The 21,606-nt window shown below is 41.2% G+C and overlaps 1 protein-coding gene across 1 annotated transcript; it reads right to left on the reverse strand.

Annotated features, from left to right (window-relative positions):
• Positions 1 to 264: 264 nt before the first annotated feature.
• Positions 265 to 20,397, reverse strand: ints2 (integrator complex subunit 2). The gene is made up of 25 exons (XM_046411089.1): positions 19,821 to 20,397; positions 18,752 to 19,060; positions 18,284 to 18,422; positions 17,563 to 17,665; positions 17,120 to 17,233; positions 15,845 to 15,975; positions 14,930 to 15,100; positions 14,038 to 14,258; positions 13,705 to 13,830; positions 13,407 to 13,478; positions 12,167 to 12,281; positions 11,627 to 11,695; positions 10,794 to 10,928; positions 10,507 to 10,683; positions 9,755 to 9,878; positions 8,896 to 9,000; positions 7,454 to 7,618; positions 6,375 to 6,576; positions 5,030 to 5,155; positions 4,598 to 4,799; positions 4,080 to 4,361; positions 3,298 to 3,405; positions 2,640 to 2,745; positions 2,136 to 2,312; positions 265 to 970 (listed from the first exon to the last, which is right to left on the reverse strand). The coding sequence occupies exons 2-25, from the start codon at positions 19,042 to 19,044 to the stop codon at positions 789 to 791; spliced, it is 3,645 nt and encodes a 1,214-aa protein (XP_046267045.1). The 5' UTR covers positions 19,045 to 19,060; positions 19,821 to 20,397; the 3' UTR covers positions 265 to 788.
• Positions 20,398 to 21,606: the final 1,209 nt, after the last annotated feature.

A 21,606-nucleotide genomic window follows, 5' to 3' on the forward strand; every position in this document is an offset into this window, starting at 1 on the left:
TGGCTACAAAATACCACAAACTTGCACAAATGGCGGGGACAGGGGCGGGCTAGATAAAAGACTAGCATTATCGTAAGATTAACCTTTGAGGACACGGTCACACCTGCTCGAATCAGGGGTGTGACCATCACCTGCCGAAGTTGAAATCCCAGGCGAAAAGAAAACACAAACTTGCTTAGGCGAATCTGTGGTTCGCGCATGTGTGACCGACTGCAAATGAAGGACATATCACAAACTCATAAACCAAAATCTGTTTCCCAAATGCAACATCAATGAAAAGGTTTCTTTGTTTTATTACAAACAAATACAAAAGAAAAGCTCTACATATTATTTCAAGGCAGAATTTACCTTTATCAGTTGCTGAAAAAAAGGTCACAATTCTTAAAGTTTACAAAAATATGCCTACAGAGGTCAAGAAAAGGGACCCTTTTCGCGTTTTCAGTAATTTACTTTCTATAAACTCTGACAGAACACATACATTTTCTAAATAAACTGTAAATCTGGTGTCAAAAACTAGCCTGATGATAGAGAATGCATTTTTAAGTACTTGAGTTTAGTCCAGACTGAATGGACTAGAATCAATACACAGTACAGCATATCCCATCATAAATGAGTAACCCACAACCCTGCATTGTCTGAAAGCCCTTGGAAAGAGTTCATTAAAGATGAATGAATGTGTGTTGACAGTAGCCCTCTCAGAAGTATGACTGTCATTCAGAGGCAGTGTTAAGAGCCATTGGTTGCAGTCTAGTAACTCCTCCGCCTCCTCTACAATAAGTATGTCCAATCTATAGTCCATGAAGGGTGGAGCTGATGATGTCCATAAAGGTGGCCTCTATACAGTAGCAGAGCTGGACATCGGGGTCAGCTCCACCCAGTTCCTCTGCTGTCCTCTGCGGTAAAGTCAGCTTGGAGGAACCTCCTCCTGTAGCCACAGCCCCCTGAGGCTTCTCCTTCAGATACTGCAGGCCTAAGGCAGGAAAAACAACACACTTTTTTATTCATGCCATTCCTTGAATATCAATACATAATCTGTCATTCACTGCATTGGTATGGTTCCAACTGAACTAAACTACAGATGTGTTTGAAGTTTCTGTATCTACATAGTCTCTACTCTAGAAATATTCTTCATCATAAACCACATCCCATGCATAAACAAGACCCATGCACAATGCACAATTTTTTGCTTTTTCTGTCCATGTGGCACAACCATGTAGAATCTGTTAAGTGTAGAGGCACACAGTAAATGCCTGTGATGCTTCTAATCAGGTGGAAAACTACTGACAATATTGGGAGAGTATGAAACAGGTGAAAGACTGTGTCTTTTTCCTTTTTGATTAAAAGCAAATCTTTGAAGGATGCAGTCTTAATTCAGACCTAGTCAACTGTTAAAAATATTGTAAGTTGGATTAGTTTTATCAAATCTAATGCAGGCCCACTTTTGGTACAGTGTGAACCTACATTATGTAATAAAGAATTTAATAAGAATTAAGAATTTCCCTTCGGGGATAAATAAAGAAATTCCGATACATTATGTAATAAAAGTTAAATATTGGATAGCCACTCTATTATATATTAAAATGCCTCAGACTGGGTGCTTTTTTAAAATAATCTGGACTCCTGGACTGTCTTCCTGTCTGCAGACATCACTATATGTTTAATTTTATGAACCAAGTCCAACCCCATGTAGGTCCACCTCATTTTTAAAAAGGTGAGCCAATATTACTTAGTTGCAGTCTCCAATCTCCAAAAAAAGTAAACCTTTATAATGTGAGTGACAATATTTGAGCTTAACATGAATAATTTCTTCAGGACAGCAGATGACAAAGCACAAATAGTTTCATTATCAGAGCTGGCAACAGACATAAACAAAGTTAATATTTCAGTTAATATTTTTTGGACATTACCCCCCACATCTGGGTTAGGAGCTTACCACTTGCTAAATGATAAATACCACGTACAAGTAGTGTTTCTACACTGATGGACCATGTTTTAATGAAATGTTTACCCAATGGATAAAAAAAATCTTATTACATTTTATTATTTATTATTATATTCATATTATTATTTATATTATTATTATTGTATTAATTTGTAATTGTTACAATTCAACCCAAATGACAAGCATTACTTACGGGCAGTGAGAGGGTCAATGTCCCTGGCTTTGGTGGCAACATCAGAAGCACAAACTTGACCCACTTGTACTAGCAGAGCTGCCACATCATCATAGAGTGGAGGAAAGGCCTGACAGAAGGCCACCAGACATGGCAAGATGGGCATGAAGAAGGAGAAACGCTTGGGACGAGTCAACACTGAAAAACAGAATGCACACTTACAGTACACACAAATGTAAATAATAAGTATAGTAGCTTATAGACTGGTACACACTGTGTATATGGAGAGACAGACAAAATGCCGCACTAACATTCAAAGGCCAGATGGTGGCAGCCAAATACAGGGAAATAAAAATATCAAGACAAAACAATAGCTGATATGCTATATACAGGGTGCATTGTGACCTACAGTATACCGGGAGTCTGGTGGGAGAAAATTCAATGATGGTGGCACAAAAGTGGATAAAAAGGGGCAGTGCAAGTAAAGGGGGTTCCACCCAAAAGCATATGCTGCTGTTCACTGACCTGTGAGGAGGGTGCCCATGACACTGATGGCCAACCTGGCCACGCTGAGGGACTTGGGGAGGGCGTACTGGGTACACAAGTACGACAGCAACTGGATTGCAAAAATCTGAGGGCGCACACACACACACACACACACACACACACACATTCACAACTGAATTACCGCCTCCATGTCTGTGGTAAATGGTCACAATCTCCCCTTCTGTTCCTGAGTTACGGTGTTGAATAATGGACAGAAAACATTATGATGTCACAGTGAAGTTGACCTTTGACCGTTTGGATATAAAATGTCACCACTTCATCATTTTCTCCCATTAGATATTTGTGTGATATTTTGTGACAGTCAGCGTCTGAGAGTTCTTGAGTTATGGCCAAAACCATATTTTGTGAGGTCAGCGTGACCTTGACCTTTGACCACCAAATTCTAATCAGATCATCCTTGAGTCCAAGTCGATGCTTGGGCAAAATTTGAAGAAATCCTCTCAAAGCGTTCCAGAGATACTGTGTTCATGAGAATAGGATAGCTGGCATAAAGGCATTAAAAAAAAAAGACAGTGTAAGAGAGGCTCTGGCACAAGTCCAAGTCAAGTCCAGGACTCAAAGCCAGAAAAAAACAGAAGAGAGGAGAGGGGAATAGAGGGAGGTTGGAAGGCCTCACCTGCTTTTCCAACTGGGGCTGGGCCAGCAGCTCTGGAATGAAGTCCAGACAGATATGGATGGAGGGGATGCCTGCCACAGTTAGAGGCAGCAGAGCTTGAGGGTAACCCTAACAGAGGCAAACAGAGGGAGAGAACAGGAAATATAAATCTTCTGATAAAAAAAACAAGAATAATAAGGGATGAATGACGAATACACAGTAAGTTCAATCAAGTAGTCATTTAAGGACACAAGTACTTGTATATTAAATGTGTGTAGACACAATTGCACCCAGCAGCGTCTGTTTGGCAGTGTGGACAAGAGTGGATTAGTGTGACAGAGGAGGGATTGGTTTGATGAGGTCCACCATATGGCTGTCTGCTACATCTGGGAGTGCTGCAGTCACTTACCACTAAAGCTATGGCAGAATGTGATGACTAATGGGGTCAACATGACTCGGCTCTTCTCAAAAAACTTACTCGCATGTATTTTCAGCAATATGGCACTATCCACTCAAGCACACACACATACACTTACACACACACACACATGCACAAAGGGTATTTGCATGGTAACACTATTTTCTAAAGGCAAATGGAAGGAAAACTGAAATGCAAATCAGTCATACAGGACTGTAATTAAGAAGCTGGTATCTCATAAAGAGCCTGATTAACACCAAAGGGTCAAGAACAACACATGCCATTGATCCAGGGTTCTGTCTAAACCTGTCAGCCTCCCCACTGTCACAGTAGAACAACAAATATCAAGTGAACAGCCAGCTTCATCTCCGTCCCTTTGTGTTACCTGAAAGTGGACCAACTTGGCAATGTTAGGATCTGCAATGAACATCTGATGCAGCAGACAACAGATGAGACATTGCACCTCCCGCAAGTCACTGAGAAGGCCTCCTTCTGGCTCTGCGGCCTCTGTGTTCCCCCTGGCGCTCGGACCCAGGTTTCTGTGTTTTGATTTTCCTGCCAAGGGGCCCCTAATGCTACTCAGCAAGCTCTCCGTGTTGGCCCCAAGCTGCTGCTCTTCGGAGGTTGGCAGACACACCTCAAGGAGGATCTGGACTGCAGCGCTGTCCTGGGGTTAAACAGATGTTTATAGGTGGGAAAGGTCATCTCATACATACTTTTTGTGTAATTTCACGTCACATTATTTCTGCATTCATGCTTTAAATGGCCGTAACATAAAAATAAAAATGTGTAAAAAAAAAAAACAAACAAAAAAAAGAAAGAAAGAAAGGAAAGACAAAGGTTGTATAAATATGTAGGAGAGACAAAGTGTGAATGAATGCATCAGTTAGTAGCATGCAATACCTGTGCTGCTAGAAGAGCGTTCTTCAGCTCCTCCCTGGTGACCTCGGGTGTGTCTGGCTGTCCAGGCACACCCAGGTTTGAGACTGTCTGGCTCTGCCGATCAAAGTCTGCCGTCTCCTTGAGATGACAGTGTAGGTAGGCTTTTGAGGCCAGCAAGTAGCCATTGAGCATGTGAAGGACAATGTCCATCAATGGTGGACACCTATCCTCAAATAAAAGAAAAGCAAACAACAAGCTAGACTTGTTATTATGTTTTGACCAACATGGCTTGTGTATTGTGAAAACAAATGCAGCCATCAGCGTGGGTCCATATGAACCAACAGAAGTGTAAACAGGTCTGTGTATACAGACATCCAATGTAGCACAAACAGAACTGTATCCACTTTCAGTAATTGTTCAGACACAGTCGTTTAGAATATGTCCTGTACTTACCTGTACACCCTTTGATCACAGCGCAGCACAATGAGAGGGTCCACCATCAGGTCATTCTGAGTGTACCTCTGCTGCCTGAGCAGCTTGGCTGAAGGTTGCAGGGCATTTACTGTCATCACCCACAACCTGCAACATAGACACATCACTTTTAACCTTCATTCATATTGGTGCGATGACGAAGGTTCAGTGCTTTTTGACCAGATTTCGAAACTTCAGAACAAAGAATTACATTTCAAACTGAGATCATCATGGCACTTTTTAGTAAAATCACAGTTGCGTGACCAAAATGTAGTTATCCAGATGAACTACTTAAAACAAAACTATGAAATCGTGATCATAAACTGGCCACCTTTTTCCAAAAAGGATTTATTGTATTTTGGAAGGTTTAATGACTTCAACAATTCAATTACTCCCAAATTAGCCTGAGGCTGCATTTCATCCTTGACCTCTCTTATCAGACCAAAGGTAACATATGAACAGCAGGGTACTCTTGGAGCTCAGAGCCTTCCCACACCCTGTGTACCAGCATCAGTCAGTAGATCTATGTGAAATTTGGCACTGCTGCCCTTCTCATAGATTCACCAGAGCCACTCCTCTAGACTTCTGCAATATTTAATACTATGAGAGGGAGGCAGGAAGGGGAGAGGGAGTTGGCAACAATCGCTTAGATCTCCCTCATGGTGTCTCCCTCAGTTTTCCTGCCCTGAGCTTCTTGTAACAGACCCCTTTGGATCGATAGGAGGTCTGCTCAGAGCTTTGGTAACTGTGCTCCTGGGGCAGAGTGAGGGTCACCCTCTTCTGTCCAGAGAGTCCACGCAGGGTGACATAGTTGTCTGACTAAATACCTCTGATCTATTCACACAAGAATCAATGAGCAAGGAGCCTGGGATTAAGGGCAACAACTCTTGTTCCACAGGTCTTCCTTTAATCCATTTACTGAGTTTCAAAGCAACCTTGCACAGCATTCGGGGAGATGACAGCAAGTCAAGTTCTGTTTTTTTTTTTCACTTATCACTTATTAAGTTTGGTAAAAAAAAAAGACAAATTCTAATTAGTGAAGACAAGATGCTTATTTGGGCTCTTGATGGATATTACGCCCAAGTACTCAAATGATTAAGTCCAAGCATACAAATAACCTCTAAGGCAGAGAACTATACCACATCCACTCAGCATATCTATTATCTGATTCTTATATGGCACTCAAAGTCACAAAATAAAAACAACTGAATATGCCAATTACTGCAATGTTTTGTTCCCATGTGACAGTGATACTCTCACTAGAGGCAGCCACAGTAGAAATATAGATATTATGTCCACAGCATTTGATTGTGTCCAGAACACATACCTGCGGGGCATCACTGTGTTGAGACCCATCCACAGCTTGTTGAGGGTCTGCAGTATTCGGCGAGGCACAGCTGGCTCCAGCAGCAGAGCCATGCTGGCTGTGAGGGCCTCAGCATAAGGGATCAGGTCTCCGGGTGAGAGTAGCGTTAAATGCTCCAGGATCCGCATCAGCCTGGGACTGCTGGATGGCAACTTCTGGAAGGCTGGGAGGAGAAAGGAGGGGAATTAATCTTCAAAGTCTGGAGCAGTGGACCCTTGTTGTGTTCCTTCAACTGATTTTATTTTATTATCAAATTAACGGAAAACCAAAATTCCTGAGAAGAAATTAAATTCAGAGCAAGAAAGTATTAACATCTGACAAATACATCTGTTTAGAATTAATGGCTATGAGAGGAAAAACTAAACTGATGTCATCCTTTAGTTATAGTCTACAACAAGTGTGAATCAAAGCTATTAAATGTCAAAACTACAATGTGAAAAAGAAACTATCATCCACTTAAAAGTCCACACCAATGCCTGTTATCTGTTGAGTTGAAACACCATTTCACCCCCGACAAAGAAATCTAATATTCTCTTTGACCAATGCATTTCTGTTCAGAGTGCATCCACTCATTGACTTCCTTGTCATCACTATCCTGAAGAAGGTTGCAATGCAGAGGGAGATTTGTAGCAAAAACACATAAAATAGAATTCTCTCAACAATTTCAATTGGATAAAGGCTTTCACTTGTATTATAAATGTACTGTACAATACCAGGAACTGCTCCCTGTTTGACTAAAGACTGGAGGCACAACTCACTCTCACCTGTATCCTTCTGAATTCCCCTTGACTTGCTTTAACCTGAGGTTGTGCTTTTACATCTTTTACCAACGTCAGTTTACCCCCTTTAATTCTACTTAGTCAACTCATGTATTGTCAGTTTGTTTCTATTTACCCTATGTTAAAGAACTTTGATAATATTTCTCTTCTTTCTAAAAATCTGGTAATTTAAGATGAAAGGTACTAGAGCAGAACTACCAGCATTAACCCTCTGCTCCAGTTAAAATCCGTTCATTGATCATTCCCGCCCTCTTCACTCACCCTGGTGGAGTTGGCTCTGAGTGTATCTGCAGGTGTTGCTGGGAAGCATCATCCTCCTCAGTAGGGGAAGAGTACCAGTCACCTCCTCCTCACACATCCAATCCTCCACTAAACACAGGTGGGGGTAGTTGGTGGCCAGCAGCCTCAGCAGGGCAGAGTGCAGACCTGGGTACAGGGAAAGAAAGCAGAAGGGTATTTATTACTCAAAAGAATTCTGTGAGTTTTTTCTTTTTAATTTACTATGGGTGTGTCTCCCCTTTTTCAAAAATGAAAGGTCTTGTTTGTTTCTAACAAGAGTTACTTGCTCCTGTTATTTAACATCATCTGGCAAAAACAGCTGATATGGTTGGGGGTAAGAAAAACAGATCAGAATCTTTTCTGGTGGCATGGTATTTACCCTAAAGTAAAATGGAACATAGGGTTACAAGTAGGGCTGGGCGATATTAGAAAAAATGATCATACGATTTTTTTTGTTCAAAATGTTCGATAACGATATATAAAACGATATACATGAAATCACTATTTTTTCTTTTTTTTTTAATCGGATTGCTGTCTGCGAGAAGTGCTTGCGGCCTGGGAGTTGATAACGAGGGTCGATCACTTTCATTAGATTTTTAAACCCGGCTGTTTCGACAGTGCAAATTGGCTGCATGCCTTTTGCGATGAATTGTGTGATGGCATGTGTGATGTCTTTGTGTCGTTTCGATGTTTTTTCATACACCATGGCGCTGGAAAGAGCGGACTGTATGGTTTGTTGATCAGCCTTCCTCTTATTGCTGGTCGAGGGGGCTTTACCGACCTGGCAGCACTCTGTGTGCTCTAATGGGTGATATTGTTTTAAATGCTGAAATAAGTTGCGGGTGTTTCCTGTTTTAGTAGGGACGTGACTTCTACACATTTTACACAGGACTTTGCTCTGTTGTTTATCCGATTTCAAATAGCCAAAGTACCTCCAGACAGCCGAGCCCTTCTGACCCTTCTTCTCAACGATTTCCTCCTGGGAAGAACTGAGGCTTAAATGCTGTGCAGAACTCTGCCCAGCCGAGTTTTCGCTCATTTTTATACAGTCTTGCCTGTTTGGTTGGAGACACGCCGTAGTGGCTGCAACCACTACGCTATAGAATCTTTGCCGCAAACTTTGATGAGATGCTTCTGTTCTGTTAGCCACCACAGCGGGCCGTGTGTGTATGTTTGTACACACAACCTGGTGGCTCTCTTCAAAAACTGATGGGCTACGTGCGTCAATTTTTAGTTATGATTGGCTACTCGCGTGCCCGTGAAAACGTTGGAGATTTTTTTTGTGAAGGCGTGCGCTATCGAATGTTATCGAATGTGTCTTAATTTCTAATCGTATTAATTATAAATCGCGATTAAAATCGAAATCGAAAAATCGCCCAAGCCTAGTTACAAGTACAGTTTTGTAGGTCTAATCCATATCTCACCCCCCAACTCCTGTTGTAGTCCTTGGGCCTGAGTAACCAAGTACTTAATGGGGATCTGGTCCATCAAGGCCGCTGAGTAGGACTTTGGCTTCTTCTGCATCAGGGCTAAAGAAAAAAAAAAAGAGAGAGAAAAGGGAGAGTGAGACAAAGAAACTATACAACATGAAATAGAGAGGGTGAGAACATAAATAGAGAAAAAGACAAGACAGAGCATAAGTATTTTATTTGGCAGTGTAAGGACACCAGAGCCGCTGTGCCGATGCATTAAAGGAACAGAGGTGATATTTCATTGACGTGGGTTCATTACCACTGCTGATGGGCTTCATTACTCCATCCTTGAAGGCTGCGGGAGCACTTGGGTAAACACAGCAATTAAAGAGATGGGCATAAACTCTCACATAAATCTGGCCTAATGAAGGGAAAGAGCAGAGCTCGTCATGGGAGAGAATAAACACTGACTAGGCTAACTGCTAATGCTCAATCTAACCTACAGCTGTCCTAGTTAGCTCAGCTCCCGCAGCCATTGTACTTGGCTCTTTGTCAGACCTCCATTTCTTTCTCTATGAAGCGGCCAACATTCAGTGCCGGGAGAGAAAAGGATGAATGACTGCACATCCAGAGTGAGAGCATCTCCAACAACTTCACAGAGGACAAAAGCTGCCTTTCTCCTCTCACTGCCTGACAAATTTCCTCTATCTCAAATACAATGACTTCTTCAGTGGAGGAGATGACAGTGGATGCAGTTTAGACAGGCAGAAGAAAAGAAAAAAAGAAATAGAAGGGAAATTAGCCAACAGCACTGTAGGAAGCCAGACACAATGCTGTGTTATTTGGAACACAGTTACCGTCTTAGACATACCCAGGTGTTTGGTGCTCGCCAACAGGTTCTCCTCATAAGACAGGATGTAGTAGAGGATCAGAAGCTGGGTGGTGATGGAGTAGCGCTGCTGTCGTCCTCCTCCTCCTCGACTGCCCTCCCCTTGCTAGGCGACAGAAAGAGAAAGAAAACCAAAGCAAGAGCTAGAGGTCAGGGATATGCAGCACAAGGGCTCTGCATCATCACTGAATGTGAAGGTGGATGCTGAATTATCATAATGAATGATAATGACAAATGAATTGCTGGTCATTTACATTTCAACAATCCAATTTACACTGATTTGAACTTTAACATAAAAAATTTGCATGATACATTCTTCATAAATACACAAGGGTCTTTAGAGTGCTGCAACTCTTGTGCACGTCGTTGTGTATGTATATCTATGTAATGCTCGCATAGATAGCAACACAGAGGTATTTCATATAAAGATCAGAAGCACCTGGAGTGGTGTGGAAAAGAAAACTAAAAGAAAAGTTAAATGTGCACTACAACAGGCTGTCACTGAAGTATTTGCTGCTATACGATAACCAACCAAAGTATATCAGTGGTGGCAGAGACTGAGAGAAAAGTTATATATATATATAAGGCAACATTTCAGGCAACAAAGTGTGGTGAAAAAGAGGTGACAAAACAGTTACTAATGCTGGTACCTTAAGATGAAAAACTTGCCTACATATGCTCACACATATAGTTACATATTATCAAAAAAGGATGAAGCCCTCAGGCTGACTCACCCCAGCAGAGCTCTGGAAGACACTGAGGATCTCCTGCTCAGTGATGGGCTGGTTTGTCGCCTCTGGGTTGGCCTTGGATGCTGGAGTGAGTATGGAGTTGATGTAGGCATCAATTAGGGGAATCAGCTGGGTGTGGATGGGGGTGGTTGTCTCACAGAGCTGGCGATAGATCCAATCCTGGAAATACACACATGAGAACAGCACCGGAGAGCAAAATCCATTTTTAAACAGACTTATCAATCAGTAACGTATTTTATATTATGATGAGCCATCTAGTGCACATGTACCTTTATGGATACTTTGTGTTTGGTGAAGGCTCGGCTCCGAAGCAGCTGGTAGATACAGTGGATGGGGAGGAAACCTGTGATGTTGGCACTTAAGTTGTTGGTCACTGCAACCCTCACAGCGTGGGCTGTAACAACCTACACACCAGAGTTAATAACAAGTTATCTCAACAGCACCAATGGAAAGTAAACAAAGAACACCCCCATATACTGTATAGTTTTTATAGTCACTTTACAGGGAGAGGTGTGCACAACTTTGTCTGAATGTGATTTCTCTGTCATTAACAAGCTCTTCCTACACTGAGAGTATGCTAATGTGAGACTTCTTGATCGCTAATTACCACTAACAATATACATGAGAGCAAACCTGACTCACAGCATCTTATACCAAGCACATACACAAATGTCTGATTGGACCATATGATGTTATATATGTACAGAGAGATGATTAATATGTATCTGAGACTTTGTTATGTAGCATTATGTGTACCATTAATGACTTTGGCTGTGTCTTGCTATTGAAGTGATTTGAGTCTGCAAATCACTGAGCAGGACCCCTTGAATATCTCATGCAGCTTCTATCCACATGATAAAGGTCCTTGACATATTTAGGCATTTAATTTACTCAACTGAATTAGCAAAAAACAAACAGATATCCTCAGCAGGCATTTTTTAATCTATGAAGGGTTTGACTTTGTGAATGTTCATATAAAACAGAATGATATATAACTAAAAGACTACATATACCACCCACAGAGACGTGATGCATACTACTAATAATGCATGCATCTAGAGGTACTAGTCCACAAATGATGTTGTAACATTGTGTCACGGACCTGTTCTGTGAAGATCTCCTGTGTGAAGATGGTCTTCATCTTGCTTAGAGAGCTGGGTTTGATGGCAATCTGTACAAAGTTGAACGTTGGCACAGAAAAAAAAAAAGATAAAGGATGTCAACAACGAAAGGGTGTTCTGTGAGTGAAAACAACCTGCAGGCAATAGTGCTGGTATTTTGTAATTCCCTCCCTTCATATTTCATAAGAAAAATTCTACATGGCAGGCACAACACTGAATTGAGAGGATTGCCCCAGGGTTGGAAACAAATAGGCTCTAAATCCAATTACATTACACATCTTAGTGGAAAATACACAGAGACAGGAAAACTACTTAGCACACAGGCAGGAAACAATAGTGCACTTAATAAGTAATAAAACAGCAAATTGGCTACGGGGCATAGAGTGTCTTGGTAGATATGTGTATGAATGCAAGTGTTTCATCAGTGATATAGTCTTTATATACGCCACTGCAGTGCAGCCAGTAGCCGGTCAGCCCGACTGATGTATTGACCACTGTCTCTCTACCACCTACCACCTTACCTTCATCCCCAAAGTAGAGCACACCAACTCAATAATGGAGCTGAGCTGGTTGCTATGGAAATACATGGCAACCAGTAATAGCATCTCTCCAAAAGAAGCAGATACGCCTGCAGCACTGTAAGGAGGAGGAGGACACACATATGCATGCGAGGGAAGTGAGAAAAGACACTTGGACTTGTTGTTAATCCTGCGTCTTACAGGACAGACATTTTAATAAACTCATTACGTGAGTTGTATCAACCCACACACACACATTCCCACCTTCTTCATCAGCACGTATGCCTTCAGTCACCTCTAAAGTCCCTTAAAACTGTGCTTTATGGACTAAAGTCACAAGTACACACATTCATATGCACTGCTGCAGTTACGACACTGCGGTTGTTGTTACGATGGGCCACATTACAGCATTACAGTTTATTACTGCCCATACTTGCAAGTAACAAACAATTACAGAAGGAACATCGAACACCATAAACAAAGAAAATAAACATTTGAGTATGAATTCAGACATGAATTTAGAATTTTGATTTTCACATTTAATATAATTTAAATTCTACTGCACCTCGTTTATTTTGTGAGTATTGCTGTTACCGCCCTTTGCCCTCATTTTAATAAAATTTCAATAAATACAGTATCTGCCAAGCTGTACTGGAGCAGAACATCAGCAACCAAGACCATGCTTGGTCTTATACCAAGAAGAGAGAGAACAGTGCACTCTGAATATGACTGAATTCTCCAGCAATCAGACATTTTCTGAGGACTACAGAAATCTGACAACAATTTAAAGTGTTAAACAAATATTAAAATATGATCGCACAAGGAGCTTTGTCAAAATAAGCATGGCTGTCAGAATTACTCTTCTTCTCCACAATATTATTTGTAAAATATTAAGGCTTAGTCGTATTTGCTAATGCAGCACGCACAAAAATCAGTTTCAGCATAATCAGTGCTGTTTTATGATTTTAAAACTGCTTCTCGTGTTTAAAGCATTATTTAAACATTTAAAGTATTTAGCAGTCTTTAAATATTTAAAATTACCCACTAAAAATTAACTACTCAATTAAGTAAAATTAGATGAATGTGTTCTACACAGTCATCAAGTGTCCAAATCTAAATTTTGGTACTCATTAATCATTCTGACAAGCAGGCTATGTTCATCCATGCAACAATGCCAGTTTAATGTTAACATATTGTCATAAAATATATATTAGAGGTATAAATGTATAAAGATTGACCTCACCTCTCAAAGTATTCCTCCTCTTTGATCATCCAGCTGAGCCACATGACCATCAGCTGTTCTTGCTCTGGAGTGCTGGGCACAGACACACAAACACAGAGGATAAGGCTCACACTCCATGTAACAAAAGACAACACTAAATGGCAAACGATGAACTTCTGGCAGGCAGCCTTCACCCTCAGAAAACCAAAACTGAAGACCGGCGCTCACAGCTGAACAGGGGTTTAAGCCCAACCTGTATGTATTTGCTGAATAAAACAGACTTCTTTTAGTAGGAGTTATTAAGACCAGCTTTATGTACCTGACCAGAGTAGGGAAGGCCAGCAGCTTGCAGAAGGACAGAGAGACAAAGCGAACGCCGGCAGGAGTGGCTGGCGGCCGACTGGTCATCAGCTGCAAGAGTTGCTCAGCTTCTTCATCTGTAGGTCTGCAGAAGGTTCACATTGAACAAATTCAACCACAGTGGAATATTTTTAACATTTGTACTGGACTAAATAATGCATTCTGAGATAAAAACAACAGGCAAAACACTTTCAAATCTAAAAGTCCAAATCTAAAAACAACCAAATACACACCTATCACGACTCACACGAGTATCAAATACCAGGGGGCTACAGCATCGTGTCTGACCTACCTGAGGCCTGCGATGCCCATGAGAGCACAGTACAGTCGCAGCAGAGCGCTGGCCTTCACCACATGCTCCTCCCTGAGGCCGGAGTACCCAGAGCCACCCTCCTCTTCCATATCGCCGTCATTGGGCACGTGAGTGCTGCGTGAACGTGGCAGGATGGCGACCAGCTCCAGCAACAGCTGTCTGCGCATCTGCCACAGCACTGAGCTGCTTTCTCTCTTTCGCTGGCAGTACAAAGAGAGAGTGAAAGAAAGACGAGTCAACCGTTGCACTTTCATCCAAGCACTTACATTAAGGCTCCAACCAGTGAATGTTTTGGCACTTTGTACGATAAATGACCCACAATAAATAATTCACTAAGTAAGAAAATTACCAACAACACTGAAAATGAAAACATTTTGGCCAGCCATCACCATTTAAAAGGACCGTTTGAAGGATAAGACGTCAGAACTACATTACAGTTAGGGAAAGAGTTCAGTTAGTCATTCAGTTGTAAAGGGTTTCAGAGCAGAACAATACATTATGTCAACCAGGGCCAAAGACAAACACAGCACAAACAAGGATGTTACATGCACATTAGAAACCCAGGCTTAATCCTAACCATGGTGATGCTACTATTACAGTTCCAGAACATGTTAAAATCTTGTTTGAATATCTTATCAGTTAAGTTTAAATTAAAGTTAAATCATTCTATCCAGCAGACTCATGTGTGTTTGTTTTAACATGATGGGAACCTAGCGTTCTCCATGAGTACTACAAAATACCTCATCTTCTACCTCACACAGTGTACCTGGTAACATTTTTTTTCAAGACACCAATGTGGATCTTGCTAGATTATAATCTCCTTTATGTGTGTGTGTGGTTAAAGAGCAGGATACAGAAAACAGCCCCTCACCTGTTGGCCATTGCGAATGAACATGCTGAACCAGGTACGGACTTTGCTATTGGTACCCAATAGCAGGCCGCTAACATAGGAGACTAGGGGACTGACTGCCTCATCTGCTCTGTCTGGTTTATAGTCCAGAGTCAGCGCTACACCCAGGCCAGGCAGGTGGCACTCCTCCACCTGAGGATACACAGCATTAAACACAGTAAATTATGTTATGTTATGATGGTTTATGTTAACATGTTAACAGCCCATGGTGACATAAATCTCTTCAAACCAACAGTGGAAAATGACAATTTATTTCTTAAAAAATTACACAAATTACATTGGTTAGCATCCTTTGTCACTTGCCCTTGCATGTCATCTGCTCTGTGGATATGAGTATGAGTACTGCTGATGCATCCTTCAGCAAAGCCATGAATTTCTACAACCTTCTGGGGTCTCGTTCGATAACTGACCTTGTGCTCTAACCTTGATAGCAGGAAGGGTAAGCAAGAAGACAAATTTCTCCCTTCAGGAGCAGTATCGCCGAGTATATCACAACATAAATCAGTAAAGACAAAGATCGTCTGTGTTCGTAACCTTTATAAAGTCTGTGTGAAATAACTAGAAAATAAGTTATTGGCAAATCAGAGGCTACCATTGGTCCATCCAAATGGGAACTGACAATAATGACTGTGACGTTTTGGTAACTATTATTTTCATGATCAATTAATCTGCCAATTATTTTCTTGGTTAAATAATTATTGTGGAAAAAAAAGCCAGAAGAGCCGAAGAAATTCACACAATCTCCAGCAAAATCTGGGATGCATTCTCTCATCTGAAATAAACGAACTTTTGGGGGGGGGGGGGGGGGGGGGGGGGGGGATAAGTGTGATTCTAGTGTTAGTTTGGACTTTTGTGATTGCATTAATGGTAACTGACCACCATGGCTCTGATGTTGAGGGCCTGTGAAGGGTTCATCTGACAGAGCTGCCTGAGGGCTTCAGTCCTTCGTCGACCACCCACGCTCTCCTCATCTTGACGCTCTCCATTCTTGATCAATCCTCTACAGACTGTGAAGACAGACAGGCACATTTAAGTAAAGAAGCTCCATAGAACAACTTCAAAAACAACACTACTGCATTTTCCGAAATGTTACAATTTGATCATATGAATCAGGTAATTCGCTGTGAATTCGATTTTTCCACAAAATAAAGGAAACACGATACAATCAATAAATTTTAGTGTTGTATGTCATGTTCACTTAATAATTTATTCCTTGCCTAAAGGTCTCCTGGTTGTATGTACGTCACAGACAGACAGTAACACTGTATCATTTCTCCAAAGTCACAGCCAAGACATGTTCTTCCATAAAATGCAGAATCATGACTCATTTATTCACCTGTAAATAAGATTTAGCAGCCATCAAAAGACAGCATTTCCACAGTTTTATCTCATTTCCATTGTACTTTTCCATAGCAGACAGTTAAAAAGGCAAACTGTTTATGGTTGGCTGAGATTGTGACAAGCACTTAAATGATATTTCCGTCCATCTCTACCACTTCTGGATTATTTCATATGCAGTAAAAAAAAAAAGAAAAAAGGGGGGGGGGGGGGCAGTGAACTTTGAAAGTTTGCAAGCACTGGTTACCAGCTTGTGATACATGTGACAGGTTTTAATGCTTTTAGACAGAGTCATTTCCCACACTTCACCCTTAGTTCGATTCATTTCGCGTTCAATTCAATGAAACAAGGTCTTTTCCTGTAACAAAGCCAAAATGATTCTTTAATGCTGACTGCTATGTAACACACACAATAAAGTTACTGACTTAGCCCTGACCCTCTGTGTGATAAGGAAGCACTGAAGACAATAGGCATTTTCTTATAATGAATTTTTCAAAGCACACTCACAGTCCAAGCTGTGAGCCAGAGCGAGATAATAATGCTCATCATCAATCCAAGACAAATACATACACCCATGGACCAGCGCCATGGACAGAATTAGGGGGGGAAACAGCTAAACTCGGAGAGAAAATGTGATGGTGGCTTAACAGCAAACTGCCTCTACTTACAATGAAGCTATCACAGAAAGCTTCTAAAGTAACATGAAGCCTTGTTTCTCCTATAGGATGTGCACTGACTAACCATACAAAGTACAGGCAATCTGTCTCACATTACTAGCCGACAGCTTGTGCATTGTTGAAACAGATGAATTACCTTCACTGAAGCTATCCGGGACATTGGCAACCAGCAAACACAAAAACCAGTCTCCATTGCGGACATGAAGCAAAGCCTCTGCCACATCCACAATGGGCAGCAAGGAAGGCAGCTCTAAGAAAAAGAAGAGGGAAAAATGAATGTATTCTAGACAACAGCTTGTCAACTGCAGAGGACATTATCACTCAAATTGATTATTTTCAGAACGGCAGTACAGAAATATTAGGTAGTTTTTCTAAATATACTGCTAATGTGCGCTCATATACATTTTCCCATTATTATCATCAAGCAGCCAGTTGATATCAGGGTGGCCATTCCAGGCCCTACAAGTTTAATTCTTGTAATTAGCAAGAAAGAAATAGCAAGAAACTGTATTCAACACCATGTACACATTCACAGCGTGTCTAGATAAAATGATTAAGATGATGAAAGCAGTTAAGTACCTGCTTGTAAAATGCAAAGGACATCAGCAACCTCTTCCAAGTAAACAGGGCTTTCAAACAGTTCAGAGGACTTTAAGAAAAACTCTCCGTTTGAGTCTACCACCTGAAAAACAACAAAGGAAACAAACTGGGTTATCTAAGGCATTGTGAAGATGAAAAAAACTGAAGGAAAACTGCAGTACAGAGAAATAAATTTCCATTACTATATCTTCATCAAGTTTTGATGAAAGAAGTAAAGGAAGCTTGTTTCTTACACCAGAGACCCATTTTCACAAGTAAGATATTTTAACCATTTAGTAGCTTGTACTAAATTATTCATGCTTTAATATCTTCAGAATTAAATAACTCTGTCACTCTATAATCAAGCATGAAATACATCACTTCCACATCTATATATGCAACAAGCAGCAGCTCAGACTTAAGCCGTAACAATCACCCTCATTTCTCCAGTGTCTTGGCCACCTGTCAGCTACCATGATAGTTTCTGGTGACACATCAAATACTATCTTTAAATCAATTCCTAATAATGGTTATGCTTTAATTAATATGTTTCATTTATCTAATTTCATTTATCATCATTTATCATTTATTTCTCATTTCATTGAGCACATTTTCTTGTCTTGTTGCTGTGATTCATTCAAAAAAAGAATTACTTACAAATATTAAAGCAAAGTTCATTTATGCCATCATTGTGCTAAGATTTAACAAATAATGTGGTTACCTTATTCATGATGGCCAACAGTTCACTGAGCGTCAGACGGAGTCTCCTGAGGGGATCACTGTGCTCAAACTCCAGGGTCAAACCATGCTGTAGCTGTGACACCAGGATGCTTTCTCCATTAGAGCCACCTGCCTTGTGCCTGGAAAAAGAGAAGGCACGTTGTGTCTGCTGCTAAAATGAACTCTCCAAGGGACTTTGGAAAACAGTAATCAGTTGTACTGTGTTTTCTGAAGAAAGCAATGTACGCATGATTTGATAAAAACACATACGCAGATCATCTCAAGGAAATTCAATCGAATGCAACTGGACTTAGTTATTTGTCTTTGAAGACGTTTCACCTCTCATCCAAGAGGCTTCATCAGTTCATGCTCGCTTGACTAGGCTGGGACTAGTCAAGCATACGCAGATCATTTTAATCAATGTCAGACCGCAGCAATAACCATATAAACATGTGTAAGTCTTCTATACCTTAGCTGCTGCTCCTTCCGTGCATCCTGCTCCAAGGCGTGAAAGTCCACAGACAAAAGCGCTACAATGGAGTTGACAGCTTCCACTCCAGAAAGCAGGCGGAGGATAAGCTTCTTGTCCTGTGCCCAGGATTGGCTCTGGTCAGCTGGGGCACACAGAGCCATCCTCACCAGGCAGGGCAGCAGCAACCTGAGCTCTGGGTCACTTAGAGCAGCCAGGCGCACCACATCCACCTTTTGCATGGCTTCAAAAGCATAGGCGCTCACAAACTGTAGCCCTGCACTGTCTGCCATCTCTGTGCAACTCAATCTGAAGGGAACAGGCAAAAGAGGGAATTTAAAAGGTGTAATCTGATGCGAATAAAGCAGACAGTCCTCTAGAATGGATATCTTGTGGACCATGAGCACATGCACTGATTTAAACAGTTTGGTAAGCATGCAGAAACTATGCACAAGTATACAAAGCCAAGAGACCTAGTCTGGCACAGTTGACAGAGATAACGGTAGTCAGAAAATGTCAATACATTCATTTCTCGGTTTTATCAATGTAAATCTCAGGTTCATGAATGATGTGTTGAACAATGAAGTTTATTTTTTTCTAGAGATTTGGTTAATAAGTTGCAGACTTACAAAATTATACTAAGGTAGTTATTATCACGATAGCGTCGCTAACAAAACAAGAGAAAAGCTGGCTTTCGCGGATAACTGCTAGTTAGCTAATCCCGGGGTTACACACCGGTAACTTTAATTTACAATGAATTTGCTTACTCCGTGCCAAAACATTGTCTAAATTCACGAACAGCAACCCTCTATATTTAATATATGTCTTTTAAAACACTAAACATATGTTAAGATACAACTCGGCGTCTTATTAACACTAGCTAACAGCTAACTCCCAGTAGCTAAGACTCATTCACTATATTCCATTGCTTCTGCTACGACTCTTAACATGCTATTAGCGAGCTAGGCTAGGCTAACTTATCCGACAGTATTATGCGCATAGTGTCTGGTCTGTCTCTGCCGTGCAAACATTCAACCTAAATACAATAACTCATGAAGAATCATCTTACCTCACTTATTGGGATGAAAATTAATCCTCTAATACAAAGATTTCACCACCGAGGCCCTCAGACCTCGGACTCGGTTGTGAAACGTCAGCCTCTAACGTTATCGGGGAGTCGTAAGCCAATGACAGAGAGAGATTGTCCCAGCTGTTGCCGGTAGGTTTATAGAAATGTCTTTGTATCTTTAACGCCCTGTCTGTTATGGTTTCCGCATGTCCATCTGGATCTTAAGTTTAGCTTCAGTGATTACTATGTCAGTGTGACAGTGAGGCAGGTGGTGTTGTCTGCAGCGTCGAGGAGCGACAACTGACTGTAGCACTGTGAGCGACTGTGAGCGACTGGAGGCACTGCGGTCCTCCAGACCTGCCCCGACTGCAGACTGTGATGAGATAAACATGGGCTGGCCTCATATTAACACATCGTATGAGTGACACTGAAGTCTTCATTTGCAGAACAACGTGGCTCCGTCATATTGTTCGAAGTTGTTGAATTCGTTGGACAGGGACGATGCACTAATAGTGACACCACGAATCTGTCAGGAAATTCCTGAATCAGAGGTTTGACCTTACGGGTACGACATGGATGAAAGCAGACCATCCGTGTAATGAATGGAAAAGGTAGACAAGTGTACCAACTAGTTGTTTTTTCCCTTTAAGCTAATTTGGCACACATGCCTGTTATTTATTTCTGGCTGTACTGCAGAAATGAATATATTTAGATAACACGATGAAAGTCACAGTGAATTGCTACAGTTTTAAAGTAGCATAGCTAAATTAGACCTCATTAGGATTTAATGTGGCGCGGCATACTTGGTTTTACAGTAAAGTGAGAGGCCATGACAAAGCAAACATCCCAAATGTCTGACTGTTTGTAGTTATTTAAATTTCCCTCTTAAATACTGTTGTGTGAGTTCTACCACATTTTCAAGGGCACGGCGACAGCAGCTTCTGAGGCGTGGAGGCAAACAGAACAGGACCTCTGTGAATTCAATGGCTGCTGACAGCAAGGGAAAATGCAGAATTCTCAAAAGAAAAAAAATTGCCAGCAGCTACTTGACAACCCCGGGGCAATTCAGCAATTTACAAGTAAGATATCCAACTAAAATTATTATGCAGGGTTATTCAGTGACTTTCCCCACTTGTGAATTGAGTGTGATAACAAGCTTACAGAGCTACTGTGTGGTAGAAGCAGATGGTTACTGTAAACAACCATGATTCCCCAGAAAGAAAACATGGCACTGGACTGAAAATAAAATTTCAGGGTTTTATTAAATATTGAATGTATTTATCTACACTCAAAAGAAGACCATATACATTTTAATGGTCAAATTTTCCAGGCCAACAAATATTGGCAAATATGCAAGGTAAAGAGAAATACCAATGGATTTTCAATAGTCAAAGTACAATTTCTCTCTGAACCGGAGAAATCCAGACAGTAGATCTTCCTTTGTGCACAAACACTGCATATCAAATGGGCAGCCATCCATAGCTGGTTAAAGTTCATTTACACCACACATTTACTTTCACACTGAAGTAAAATGGGATCGGTCTAAATGTATTCATAACCAATCAGAAATGGTGCCAAAAGAGCCCATCCTCAGCCAATCGGAGTAAGGAGAGGTACAGTAAACTAAAGGGATGTGCTGAAAAGGACACTGCATGTATACCATTAAGACAACTACTCCCACATTCTAGCTCTCATTTTATTTCTGCCCTATAAAAAAAAGTTCAAACCTGAGGTCCGCTACCTCCAAGAGATGCCAATAGTTCTCCTTCCACTCCACTATTGGTGT

The sequence above is a fragment of the Scatophagus argus genome, chromosome 14 (assembly GCF_020382885.2).
Source record: "Scatophagus argus isolate fScaArg1 chromosome 14, fScaArg1.pri, whole genome shotgun sequence".
NCBI lineage: Eukaryota > Metazoa > Chordata > Actinopteri > Scatophagidae > Scatophagus > Scatophagus argus.

What these genes read in the sequence shown, in the direction of transcription:
- ints2 (XM_046411089.1), bottom strand. Translation starts at nt 19,044, where the DNA reads ATGGCAGACAGTGCAGGGCTACAGTTTGTGAGCGCCTATGCTTTTGAA. An exon ending in TCTTCCAGAGCTCTGCTGGG is followed by an intron (nt 9,879 to 10,506) that starts GTGAGTCAGCCT and finishes TCTGTCGCCTAG; the next exon opens with CAAGGGGAGGGCAGTCGAGG. An exon ending in AGCCCCAGTTGGAAAAGCAG is followed by an intron (nt 2,746 to 3,297) that starts GTGAGGCCTTCC and finishes GTGCGCCCTCAG; the next exon opens with ATTTTTGCAATCCAGTTGCT.